This window comes from Oryzias latipes, chromosome 6 (assembly GCF_002234675.1).
Source record: "Oryzias latipes chromosome 6, ASM223467v1".
NCBI classification, from domain to species: Eukaryota; Metazoa; Chordata; class Actinopteri; order Beloniformes; family Adrianichthyidae; genus Oryzias; species Oryzias latipes.
Genome location: NC_019864.2, coordinates 21082861 through 21096427, shown reverse-complemented (window position 1 = coordinate 21096427; position 13567 = coordinate 21082861). Strand labels below are relative to the sequence as shown.

General features: G+C 41.4%; 2 protein-coding genes across 5 annotated transcripts; one reads left to right on the top strand and one right to left on the bottom strand.

Moving 5' to 3' along the window:
* Window positions 1-601: 601 nt before the first annotated feature.
* LOC101171242 (proline-rich protein 5) lies at window positions 602-8915 on the bottom strand. 2 transcript variants are annotated; one of them, XM_011476254.3, is made up of 11 exons: window positions 8233-8915; window positions 7127-7257; window positions 4881-5006; window positions 4720-4800; window positions 4012-4060; window positions 3851-3908; window positions 3687-3778; window positions 3452-3592; window positions 2437-2575; window positions 2071-2349; window positions 602-1979 (listed from the first exon to the last, which is right to left on the bottom strand). In XM_011476254.3, the coding sequence occupies exons 1-11, from the start codon at window positions 8263-8265 to the stop codon at window positions 1696-1698; spliced, it is 1413 nt and encodes a 470-aa protein (XP_011474556.1). In that variant the 5' UTR covers window positions 8266-8915; the 3' UTR covers window positions 602-1695. The 2 variants fall into 2 exon arrangements, with proteins under 2 accessions (XP_011474556.1, XP_011474557.1); XM_011476255.1 differs by having other exon boundaries at window positions 4881-7032; window positions 8233-8274.
* A 598-nt stretch (window positions 8916-9513) lies between these two features.
* rad52 (RAD52 homolog, DNA repair protein) lies at window positions 9514-13494 on the top strand. Of its 3 annotated transcripts, none has more exons than XM_004069699.4 (12): window positions 9514-9879; window positions 10052-10121; window positions 10403-10504; window positions 10595-10688; window positions 10764-10831; window positions 10919-11037; window positions 11129-11204; window positions 11294-11520; window positions 11600-11769; window positions 12829-12906; window positions 12993-13220; window positions 13287-13494. In XM_004069699.4, the coding sequence occupies exons 2-12, from the start codon at window positions 10074-10076 to the stop codon at window positions 13343-13345; spliced, it is 1269 nt and encodes a 422-aa protein (XP_004069747.1). In that variant the 5' UTR covers window positions 9514-9879; window positions 10052-10073; the 3' UTR covers window positions 13346-13494. The 3 variants fall into 3 exon arrangements, with proteins under 3 accessions (XP_004069747.1, XP_011474559.1, XP_023811159.1); XM_011476257.3 differs by having other exon boundaries at window positions 9515-9879; window positions 10064-10121; XM_023955391.1 differs by lacking the exon at window positions 9514-9879 and having other exon boundaries at window positions 9893-10121.
* The last annotated feature ends 73 nt before the right edge of the window (window positions 13495-13567 follow it).

The following is a 13567-nucleotide window of genomic DNA, read 5'->3' as shown; positions in this document are numbered from 1 at the left end:
ACTGCCTCCCTTCACATGGAGGTAGATGCTTTTAACGGGAGATGGAGTAGAGTAATAGAATACCTAAAATTTAAGTTTGAGGTTGTTTAATGAAGAACTAAATCAATAACTTAATATAAATATGTGACTGTGGACAAATACCCAAATATGACTATAGATAAATGAGTAAACAAATGAATAGAAGATGGAAAATCAGTTAAGATCTGACTCGTTTTGTTCTTTTCTTTTCTGTTTTTGTCTCTTTGTCCCTTTCATGTAGATCATCTATTGTTAGATATGTATCGATGCACGTCATCTTTGTTAATGGGATGTTGTAACATCATTGTGTTTGTTAAGTAGTTTATAGGCTTTGTTTAAGATTCTTGGTTTATTTTGTACATTAAACTTAAAATAAAAAAGTTACCAAAAAAAATGTTAAAAGAAATCTATCAAACCCTATGACCAAAAGAAAGCATTGAAATTATAATATATTATTTAAAAAAATAGGAAACTATGTTGTAATTTTGAACTTTGACAATTAAGTTCATCTTACTTTTAAATCAATGTATACATTCAGTTGGAACCATTGATCTTCCTGTCCTTTTAGCATTCACACATTCCATTAATAACATTCTGTTTTTATTAAGTTGTTTTAAGTAGGACATCTCCAATTTCTGTCAATATTGCTAAATTGTATTTTTTACAGGGCTAGTATATCAAATTATACAAAGTACAACTCCATGAACATCAAAGATTGTCAAAAAAGCAAAGTACAAAACACTTGAGGTAAAACATCATTAAAAAAGATTCCATAACAAAGCCCTTATTGAAATTTCTTCTGCGTTAAATGCTTGCTGTACAATATCTCACTGTCCTAAAAGAGAAAAGAAGCACTTTTATGCACATGGTAGTGGTGGTGCAAAATACAGTGTATCAGACATTTCATTGAAATGTTCATGTTTTTGTCAAATGTAAACAATAAACATCACCGAATTCCTCCTACTCCCAAGTCAATGCAGGAATAAAATGTTATTTTTTAAGGAAAGAAGCCATGTAACAGACATTCAGAGCACAGCTGGCATGAAAAAGCATAAAAACAGGGAATATGAAATGTTTTTAGTTTAAAATTATACAATTAAAGATGGAAAGAAGCTGAATAATATGCCCAAGAAATACTTTCCCTCTTCAGCTGTTTTAGCTCATTCATTTTTTGAACACCTCCTCCTTACATTTGGCTTCCACATGCAAAAGTCTTATTATTAAATTAAAAAACAAATTCCTTATCTTTAAGTTTGTGCAAACAATGCTGCTCACTACACACATATGCACCATGGCACATTGTTAGCTGTGAATAAAAACTCATTTGATCAAGACAGTGCAACTGGAGTTCATTAACAAATCAGCAGGATTACTTAGGCTTTGGCTTGTACATTTGAGTTGATGGCAGATTGAATTATTTTCTGTTGTGAAAATGTAAGACCATCCTGAGCAACACCTTTTCAGCGTTCTAAGTACCAGTCGTGTTTCACTTTTATCAGCTGCTAATCGTGTTGGGAAATGAAAAAGGATGAATCCACCATTGAAATAACTTGGAAGAGATTTTTCATAGTTACCTTGTTTAAAGTAAGGAAGATTGTACCAATGTTTTTGACTTAACGTGAGAGGATTCCCTTCTGAAATACACTTTGGAGGGTGCATCCCTTAAGGCAAACGCATTTACACAGTGCTCTGCCTGCTGTCGCAGATACGTCCCACAGCCTCTGAGGAGTGAGGTGGGAAATCGAGGAATATGCCGTCCGAGTCCGAGTCGGTCGACTCCAGCCTTTGTCCTATTATGGTCTCTGGACTGGAGCACTCACTGGGCGGTGTGGAGGAGGCCCCCTTACTCAGATCAGTCACTGTCGTTGTGGCCTCAGTGCCGTGAAGAGCTCCAGAGGAATGAAGGATGGAGGGAGAAGACAGTGGCAAGTCCATCACTGCAGCCCCCGCTTGTAGAATACCTGTGAACAAAACAGTTGGATTATTCTTTCTTCGTTTTTTTCTCTTTAACTTCTGTTATGACGAACACAGACGTCTTCAAACCAGCCATACCATTGAATTGAGATTGAGAGCCGACACACAGCCTGTTGGAAGAAGTTCCAGCTGTTTCAGACCGTGCAGTCAGGTCAGAGAAGGACAGTCCCGGTTCCTCCAGACATGATATGATCTCACAGGCTGAGTGGCGGCGGATTCCTCCGCTACCAATCGAGCTGGCATCGGGGTCGTACTCAGCCACCGGAGTGAGCAGCAGAGGGATGTTGTAGCTTTTTGATCGTACCACAGGGTTTTTAGATTGCTGATCCTTGGGCCAGCCCCACGGTAAACGCTTGTCTGCAGTGAAACGAGAAAAAGCAGACGGCTTTTGTCAAACCCTCTTTCCTCCAAGATCAAAAAGTCATCGGGCTTCCTCTGACTCACCCATAACAGAGCAATGATCCTCGTCATCATCATCACCAGAATATAGACCATGGGTGCCCAGGTATGGGGAGACCACTTTCTGAACCAGAGACTCCAATCTCAAGTATTCCTCATTTACACCATGCAGGTCATGAACCCCCTAAAACCAGAGACCAGCAACCAATTAAAGGTTTATTCGTGTTTATGCCCACAGGTTTGACTTCCTTATTTGGATTCTTGAGAATTTTTATGTAAAGAATTAATATGTAGGCTTTAACTTTAAAGATTTTTTAAAGATAAGTTTTTGATTGATACAATAAAGTTTTTGACTGTTTAAAGACCCACTCTGATGAATACTGTGTTTTTGGTGTTTTAACATGTCCTTGTAGCATTTTGTCATCATAAGGAAAATATAAATAAAGAAAATATATTTCTGAGTATTTCTTTATTCAAATCGTTGAGAATCGGGGGCAGAGGAAAAAAAAGGGGTTGAAAAAGAGTTTATTTGTGACGCAGGAAATACGCTGGGCGGGCCACAAGCTCCCTGCTCCGCTCCATTCCGATGCATCCACTCGCAGACAAATAGATCCATATACGTCTTAATTTTCATCATCTGAGCTGGAATCTGGCTCAAACTACACGGCTGGATAGCTCCAATTTTGCTCACCGTTTTTGTTGCACTGTTATGTTGGGGGTGTGAATGGCTATAAGCTACCACGGGACATTGTAAACAAACGAGTTATGGGAAGTGGGCGTGGGCTTACTCTGCACCAACAGTCCTGCCCACAGAAACTATGTCCTAGAAACTATTCTGGCTAAAAACAGAATGATCATAATTAAAAGACCACTGGAAACACTTTTACAATAGATCAAAAGATGGTTATAGTGGGTACTTAACAGTCTTCATGAGTTTGTTTAATATATTTTTAACACTTTATCTTAATTCAGTTGTGAATTGCTTTCAGAAAAAAAATTGTCTTGCATGTTTGATGATAACTGATGTGGAACAAAAGGTGACCCCTGACTGCACGCTAACCTGCAGAATAAGCAGCATCTGTGTAACAGAGGGGGGCACGCGGGCCCGTGGCCGAGACAGAGCATCTTCCAGCTTCACGCTCAGGACTATGGTGTTCCTAAAATGAAGCAGGGCCAGCTGTCTGACAGAAGGATCCTTACCCTGAAGGACAGATTAAAAAAGAGCATCAGGAGTGAGCAGAACTCAGGGTGATGCTCAAACTCCTAATGAGTGGACTTCTCTGCTGCCCGTCTACCTGAACGGGGTGAAAGATGGCCTGCAGCATGGAGAGAACATCGCAGAAAAAGAAGTCCCAGGTCTCAGCCAGCGAGTCGAGCAGCTTCTGACCTGCAAGAGTCAGAAAGTGAAGTGAGAAGATGATTCCTAACCCACCTTTAGGAGGAACGGGTTCAGCCATACCTTCATAGAACCTGATTTTGTCCCGTAGGATAACCATGCCTTTAGTCAGCAGCTGGTTCTGTGGAGATTTTAGCATTAATTATAGGGGGTAATGCTCATTCACATCTGCTCAGCACAAAAATGTAGAAACCTCTTATCAAAACTGTTTTACCAGCAGTTACCTGAAGATATTCAGTGAAGAAGGACCCCAGCTCTGTCTTCAGAAGATGCCTGAGGAAAAACAAAATTGACATCTCTTTTACCCCCAAAGAATAAAAATAAATACACTTCATAACCACCATGACATAAACACCCGCAGCACAAAAGTAGTTTATTTTATCAAGTACACTTGAGTGTAATTAAAGTATAGTGCTGTATAGTGTAGGAACTGAATGTCTACAGACTAAATTGGAACATTTTAAATAAAAAATATATAGATAGTAGATAAAAAAAGTAATCTTTAAGTATCCTGCGTCACTTTACGTAAAGACATGATAACATGATTGTGCTGTTTCATTATGAAGAACAGGACGCAAACAAATCAGCCAGACACCCAGTGTTCACACGCCGTTTTCAGATCTGTCTGTACAGTAAGAAAAAAATGTCTGTCAGCCTCTCTGAGTGTTTTCTATCTTATGGAAATATGCAAACTGACAGCAGATGGAAATAAAGAGGATGGCTTAGAAAGATAATGAGATATCAGGTCTGAGCACACGACTCTTCAGGCCCACAAACACTTCACACACAAACAGGACCAGTAACAAAAAAACACTAAGTTAGCAGCAGACACAGAGCCTGATTATAGCATGGAATGACATCCACAAAGTGCAGGGGGGGCTTTGCTGTTCACAAAGTGTGTGTGTGGGGGGTCCTCATCCGACTGAACATACCGCACGCCTTCGTTGAGGGTGTAGAGTTCATTGTCAGCCAGGCCTTTCTTTTGGAAAACTGCTATAACAGCGTTGTGGATGCTGGAACACAAAAAAGCAAAGTAACTTTGCATCCAAGTGACTAAAAAAACAGTTGATTGGCTCCTAAGTGTGAGGTTTACCTGTTCCAGGTGGCATTGGCTCCTGCCCTCTTCTGCTTTTCCCCTCGGTCCTCTGGGGAACCTTTCTCACTTTTTGCAAGCTCACTGAGGCTTGGAGAGCTCATCAACTTGAGTCGATGCAAAGTCCTCATGAGGTAAACATGAAGGGAGGAAAAATGAGCAGAAAAGACAAGAAGGTCAGACTGGTGTACACAGAGAGGAAAGAAGAGAAATAAAATGCCAGAGGGGAAGAGAGCATAAGCAGCCGGTGACACAGGAGAAGAGAAGTGGGACAGAGTGGTGCATGGTGAGACATGGCCGGGCCGGTATGAACAGGATGGGCGGAGCCCAGCTTTGAGGAGGATCAGTGTCACTGCAAGGCCTGCGGTTTCAGAGCGGCAGAAAACAATAGCGCTCACCCTGCTGGGGACGAGCTCTTCTTCCCTCTCTGCCTCCGACAGTACAATACGGGCATTGAAGCAAACAAATATTTATGCAGAGCCCAGATGCCAGAGGAACTGCAGGGTAAGCAGTTGTGCTTGTGACTGTACTGACTGAAAGGAGGAGGAGGAGGAGGAAGTGGTTTGGTTTATTGACCACCTCTGAAATGGCGATAGGAAGCAGTGACAGAAAAGAAGGCTTTCCTGTCCCTCCACAACAGGAAGGAAGGAGACAGGAACACTGCAGCGTGCAAACATGGCAGACACAGTTGAGCCAGGAATCATTCCTACATGTCACTTTTTTTAAGATTGATAAAAGTTAAAGACTGTTCTTGTACATCCTCTTATTACTTTTAGCACACACTTTCTCGCCTCTAGTAGAAACTTACTGGTTGAATAAAAGCAACCAAATTAAAATTAGCCAGAGATTGGATTAATATCAGGGTTGGAAGTATTTCTCAGAACTATAACGTTGTCGTTTGGAAATTCAAATGTCCTGAAGTTATAGGAGGGATTTTTATCTTAATTTTAGACAGATCCCTTATACTTCACAACATACTTTATGCCTTAAAACTAGGGCTGTGTATCTTCCCTCTAACATGATTTGACACACATCTCCATACATGGTCCACAAATTGATATTTAAAAGATTAAAAACTGACTAACTAACGATGAATATTATTTATTATGCATTTGACATTTAAAAACTATGAATAAAAATGCATTTTGACAGGGACAGTCTTCTTTTTTTTCTTACTGGTACTTTTTATCATAAGCAAAAAGTCTTAAATATTCAGCAAATCCTAAATAGTCTTAAATGTTTAAAAATGATAGACTTTATTGTTTGCAGTCCTGTGAAAAGAAAGAGGTTATAATATGTTTAATGCACACAACACAAATCCCTGACTGTGGTTCACCTCCTGCCAATTGTAATTAACCCGATAGGAGCAAGCTTGTGATTGGACGTCTTTTTGTTTGCATCACATGTACATAAAAAGACAAAGAGAGTAGAGACACAACAGGAAGAGAAACTGCTAAAGTTCGCCTGAAACGGATTATTTACTTCCCGGTCGGGCAGTACAGAGTTTTATATCTTTTTACCAACAGAATCTTATCTGTGGCTTTGGACCAATACTGTTGTTACTCTCTGTATCTGTATCCTTTGCATCCCAACTTAAAACCCCATGATGCTTGAATTTTGTTCCAATTATGGAAAATCGTGTTAGGTTTTGGCTTTCAAGAAGATTACGTTAATTATTTGTTGAAATGGTTTGATGAAAATTCACATCTGAACTCTGGAACAAAAATGTAAATTTTTAATTTCTCAACCTGATTAAATATGTGAGTTTTCCAACATGAAGCAGTTAAAGGATGATGCTTTCCTTTTTCATTATTAGTTGATGAAAGGGTGGACAGGGCTGTGAAGCTGAAACCGTGTGTCTGCCTGGTTTGCTGCTCTCTTTAAATCTAGGGCATCTCCTTTAGGAGTGTCTCCATATTGGTGAGTGTTTCAGCAGCTCAGATGCAGCCTAATTTTAATTTTTAGTGCACGTTTGGACCTAAATTAACAATTTGAGCTTTTTTGATCACTTAAAATAGAGAAACTATTTATTTCAAAGGGGAACTTCACATTAACACAGATGCTATGCATGAAAAATCACAACAGGAGATCGTTATCAGGAGGGCTTGCGTGTTTGCTGGAGATGCTCAGCTGGTCTGGTTATTGAAATCCACTGGGACAGAAGATGGTGAGATTTTTTTTGAGTGCTTATGAATATTTAATGCATTCTTCAGAGTGCTGCATGCTGTGAAATGCTGGGCCCTTACCTCCTGATTGGATGCTCGCTGCTGCTGTCCATGTCTGGGCTCGGGGGAGGAGCCGAGAAGGTGCTGAAGTTGAGGGAAAGGGGTCTGGGGGAGGACCTGGAGGCGTGCCTCCGCCGGAGTCCATCAAGCATCTGAGCACATATGGTTTTTTAAAAAAAGTCATTTTTTGTTGGAAATTTTGAAAAATGGGTTGAGCATTTTTATTTCATTGCAAAAGCTTGGGGATGCAGATGAAAGAAACTGAAAGGCGGAATGTGGCGAAACCTGCGGTCAGATCCGTGGAGAAAATCAAATCACGCAATGCAGAAGTGCAGATTTCCTTCCTACTGTCACAGTTATTTGAACAAAAGCCCGTTTTTGCGGGCGGACTTCCCGCACAAACACCCGGGGGACAAACGCCTGTTTGTACACGTATCTGTGCGTGGGCGAATTCACGGTAACGACAAGTTCGTTTTCCCAGTCAGTGTATTTGGGTGTCTCCCCCATTGAAACAAAACTGCACACACGATGAAGCGCCCCCCAGTGGTCAGAGGGGAGAAATGCAGTCTGGCTTCTCAGACAAAGACAACATAAAAGCTCTGCGAGCATCTTCAGTCACACAAAACAAAGAGGTTTTATTGTTTGTGTTCAGCAGTCCCGCTTTTATTCAACGTTAAAAATCCAGCTGGTTTAGATTAACCAGGAAACGCCACACCAGGTTAGTCTGGGTATTTCTGCTTTTGTACCCCCACCCCTCCTCCTCCTGTGTGTCGGTTACAGTCAGATGCCATTTCTCGTAATTGCTCCTTTTCTGGCCTGCACATATGGAATCGCCTTTTTCTGGTTGAAGCTACGTGACCTGTCAATAAAAGCAAACAAGACTTCAAACAGTCCACGTTGATCGCGCGGGGGAGAATGCGCGAGCAGTCGTGCGTATACGTGGAGCTGCTCCATTGATCTGTGCGGCCGGAATGGAGCGCAGTGTAAACAAAGCCGCTCGTCGTCTGAAGGCACCCGGAGAAGCTGGCGCAGAGGGCCAGGGAGGGGGGGCTTGTATGGATAGGAAAGTGTGTCGCCAAGTTGCGGTGTGTCCTGCGCCTCTGCCCGCCCACAGAACCCGAACTCACCGTTCCTGATCCCGGTGCTGCTCCCTGTAACATGAAACGATCCTGAAGAGCGGAGAGGAAAGCGCCTGTTGTTGGCTCATTAGCTCATCCACCACAGATCCCACGTGGTCGGAGCAGCCTTGCAGGCATCGGGTCGCGGGTGGAAGAAGGATCCTACCTGGGACGCCGCAGGCTCATTCAGGAGGCTGGTGGTGGAGTGGCAGCTCGCTCCGTCGCTCCTCCCTCGTTCTCTGGCTTTGGCTCGTCCCCGCTTTGTTTTGACGTGATGCAAAAGATAATCTGGACGCGTGGACGCGCTTTGTGGTTACAGCTGCGTGCATGAAAGGGAAATTATAAAATGTTTGGAAGAGGAACAAACACAACTTTTTAAGGCATCGCATCACACGGAGCGTGTGTGACGAGGAAAGCGAGTCTCACTGATGACCTGAGCGCAAAAATGCGTAAAATGCGCCACGTTGCCCGGGATTACACTATAGTTTCCCCCAAAACGGCATAAATATTAAACCATCAGATAATTTAGTATAAACTCATTGACCAGATGCGAAAATTGGCGCAAGATGTTTGTATTTTAACTGAACGAAAAACAAATAAACGTGTTTAAACGGCAAATTGAGACATAAACTAGAATATGACCTGATTAAAAAAAAAGATGTATAAATGTAGGACAAAAGAAAAAATATCAAAGCAGGAACAATTCTGCAAAATGATGAAAAAACACCAAAACCCACAAAAAACAAGAAAAAAGGGCATAAAATCGTAAAATGTTTATACAATTTGTGTAAGTTTAGTCATTTATCTCCAAAGATGAAAAAAGGCCAAACGAGAAAATCAAAACAAATATGATACCGAAATAAAAAAAATAGGAACAAAAATCCGAAAGATTTTTCAAGGAAAAAAAATAGAAAGGGAGATGACGGTTTTTCCCGTAAATAATGTAGACTTCAATATCAGCATTCTGTTTTTCTGATGGTCTGTTGGAGATCTTAGGAAGATTTCCGAAATGAAATTAGACAAATAAAACGAATCAAAATGTATGTTATTACTATTATTATTACTATTATTATTACTACTATTATTATTATTATTATCATCATCATCATCGGGGGGTGGTGGGGTGGGCTGTTTTTTTGTTTTTATGTTTGTTTGTTTTCACAAACCTTATAAGTACAAAAGGCACAAAAAGTACAAAAGGTTAAACATTTACTATGGTTTAAGATTAGAACAGTTTGTGAGCAATTTTTGCTTCACTTTTTAAAAATCATATGTAAAAAATACTAATAATAGACTGTAATGTTGTTACGTTTTAGGCTATTTCAGGTATATCTCGTTAATGCAAGTATCTACCCAAAAAAAGACTGAAAACAGATAGTTGCGATGAAGTTAAATGCATTCTTTTCACTATCTAACATGGGTAGTTTAAACATAAGTAATATTGAATGCGTTCCATGTGTGCTTATATCAGTTGAAGTGACTAAAGATCACTTTGAAGAATACATGTTAAACTGATGCCAATAGTTGAATTTCCGTTTACCCTGATGGCATCATTTCATCCTCTTCCGGTTCTCTAAGCGGGAGGTTCAAATCCTCGTAGTGTAAATGCTAACTATTCAGGTTCGTTTTTAACACGGAAAACACATTTTAAATAAGGTGAGTTGTGTCTAAGAGCATTTATTGTAGAATTTTATCTCCTAATAATGGAATATTAGCGAGCGTGCTAAAGCTAGCTTGATCTCCTTGTGTTTTTTGGCTAGCTTTCTGCGTCACTTTTTGCATGATTGGGTGAATTGAGATGACATTTGAAGTACTAGCTGCATGCAAGTTTGTGTTTCAGGCTAGCCATAATGTCGGCTGAGGAAAGGGGCTTCCCTGCACCCACAAAGTTCGGACAGGTTAGTCGATTTACAAACGTACAACTACAACGCCATGATACGATTGAGTAGATGTGCGCATGCTCCACTCACTTAGCTAGAAAATTGGATGCTCCTATTCTCACATCATCCCCATCACTGTAAGGATGCATGCAAGATAAGTGGAACCACCATCTCCTTTAATGTGTTTATATAGATTCATTAAGTGCAAAATAAAATCCTCAAGGCTGTAATAAATAACGTGTAACTTGTTTGTTTACCTTTTCTTCTGTGGCGTGTTATACTGTTCTGCACCCACCCAGTGCACCTACACAGCAGAGGAGTACCAGGCTGTCCACAATGCCTTGCGACAGAAACTGGGACCAGAGTACATCAGTACCAGAATGGCAGGAGGAGGCCAGAAGGCAATTATAGCAAACATATGTTCATTTTTTGCCCAAATTATTCTCTATCTAAACACTTATTCCTAATTGTTTTTGGTTTTTTTTCACCAGGTGTGTTACATTGAAGGACACCGTGTCATTGGCCTGGCCAACGAGATGTTTGGGTACAATGGATGGTCTCACTCCATTTCCCAGCAGAATGTCGGTACGAGAAGCTCAACTCCAAAGCGTTCAGTTCAATTCCGCAAAGCAGATTAACAGTCAGAGGTTTTGCTTCCAGACTTTGTAGACCTTGTCAATGGGAGGTTTTACGTGGGAGTCAGCGCCTTTGTCAAAGTGCAGCTGAAGGTTTGGCGTTGTCATTTGTTTGAATCTGCACCTATAATCCCACAGTGAATGATTTAAAGTACTGTCTAACAAATCTCCTGCCTCTAGGATGGGTCGTTTCATGAGGACGTGGGATATGGAGTTAGTGAGGGCCTGAAATCTAAAGCTCTGTCTCTGGAAAAAGCCAGGAAAGAGGCGGTCACTGACGGCATGAAGAGAGCACTGAAGTCAATAATTCACACAGCAGTATTTATTACTTCATAAATCAATTAGATTAATCCACTATTTGACATAAATATCTGCTTTTTTTTTGTTCAGATGTTTTGGTAATGCCCTCGGAAACTGCATCCTCGATAAAGAATATCTTCTTGCCATTAATAAGATCCCCAGACAGGTCAGACTCAACATATGAAGTAAATTCTCCTTTAGTCTGGATTATTGTCTTCCATTTATGGTTCTAAGATTTTCATTTTCTGTACAAAGCCTCCAGCACCTTTGGACCCAGCAAAGACTAAGCGTTCTGAAGGCGAACCGTCAATCGAGAAGGCCCGGTTCAGCAGTCTTGGCCGAGAGGAGAAACTACTATGTGCAGCGGGTTCTTCCAGGATGCCACTAGAACCCAGAGTATTGAACCAGAATCAGTCTGAACTTCACACACCGAGTGCTGCCAGCTCTGTTCCCAACGTAAAGAGTGAGGATGTCAGCTCCAGGTAAAAAGTAAAAGCTGCTTTGAGACCCTAGCTTCCCATACAAATTCACATCACCTTCTCTCACTGTCCTTCTTTGAAGATCTTTTGGGTCAGAGGTGCACACAGACCCTAAACACTTACGAAAACTCAGACAGCAGGAACTTCAGCAGAAGTTCAAGAAGGAGATGGAGGCCAAGAAGCTCCAGCAGAACCTGGATCAAGTCAAGACAGAGGAGTCTCCGGCACCTGGTGAACGGCGATCCTCTGGAGGTAAAGGTTTGGAGAGGAACAAGTATGGAGGCAACCTGAAATTTCTATTCCATTCAATTACAGTAGAAAAATTCCCACTCCGATTATCTCTTGATCTATATCAAAGTGTTCCCAGTGATTTTGATTATGCTGTTTTTAGCCTTAGAAAAAAAAAACATGTCATTTTTAATGAGACAGATCAGCAGTAGTTCACTGAGTTGTGGATGGACTGTTGGCATGGGGTAACCCCGGCCCCTTTCCCATCATCCACCTGTTTTCATGCTCATTATCTATCAAGCCGTACATTTGTGCCAGGTGCCCGCTCGGACATCTAGTCGTCTACAAGTGGATGCATTAGAACAGGGGTGGGCAATTCCAGGCCTCGAGGGCTGGTGTGTCTGCATGATTTCTAGATAGTCTTGCTCTACTCATGGCTGATTACCTGGTTCAGGTGTGTCCAGCCAATCAGAACATGCCAGAGCAGGGTATGCTGGAAAACATGCAGGAATGCGGCCCTCAGTGCCCACCCCTGCATTAGAATGAAGCAGAGCTTGTGGCTGTACAAGCTCTTTCCAACGGCATTTCCTCATCTGTTACAGATTTACCACAATTTGTTTAACCCTTGTGCTATCCTAGGCACTTTACCATTGGGAGTTGGGTCATCTAGACCCACTAGACAGTGCTCTGAACCTTTTTTCTTCAATGATTTGTGATCTTCACTGGTGTCCATGGACTACATGAAATCTTTCCACCTTTTTCCACCTTTGTCATGCTAGGAATAACACGTCAATGTAAGGGTGGGGTCATAGGATAGCAGAAGGGTTAAAGAAATACTCAGAAATGCTAATTTAAGCATAATTATGAGAAAAATGCCACAAGAAGTCGTTAAACACAACATTTTTATCTGAGTAGGTCTTTAAGATTTTTATTTAAAACACAAACTGAGAAGATGGTTGTGCAGCTCAATGACTTGGCTTATCCATAAAGTTAACTTATGTCAGAAATGCATTTAAATGAAGCTGTTCTGTTATTCAGATGTCTCATAGGGAGCTTTTTCACTCCGTTGTTTCTGTTCTGCAGGTCACAGCGGAGAGTTGAGGTCCAGCGAGAGCATCTCTACTGAAAACCATCCCAGCAGCAAGGACCCATGTTTAGCAGGTTCTGTGAAGCAGAATAAATCCCCACAGGAGGACCGCATGGCGACTTGTGCTTCTTACGCCTTTTGTTTTTGTTCCTCTCTGAAGACGATCCCGAGCTCTGGGATTTCACTCTGGATGGGATTGATGAGCAGAACATTCCAGCGTGCGGCTCGTCTCCCAAAGGTCTCACGCCCAGCACTCCCAGTAATCACCAGATGCAGACTCGCAGTAAGACGCCTCAGAGAGCTCCAGGCAGACCTTCCGGATCTTTGGTGGACAACATGGCACACAACCAGGCTCTGTACAGACCCCAGCATCATCAGGGAAGACCAGGTGAGGTGTAACAGTCTCCATTACTCAGTAAGAAGGTTCCTCACTCACTTTTCTTTCTTAAATCAGGTGAATACAGTCCACACAGAAACGGGCAGCACATGAAGAAACGCAGACTCGACACGTGAGAGCTTCAGTCGCTGATCGGATCTTGTTTTTTCAATAATACATTCATGTTTTCACTGTTAATGGGTGCTGCAATGTGTTTTTGGTGAAGACGTTACTCGTTTTATTTCTCCCCTGAAAAAATAAAAACAATTTGTATATAGAAACAGAAGTCCTCAGATTAAATTTCATGTTTTAAGAAAATGAAAAACTTAATGAAAAGATGCTCGAAAAAAGAATTTAAA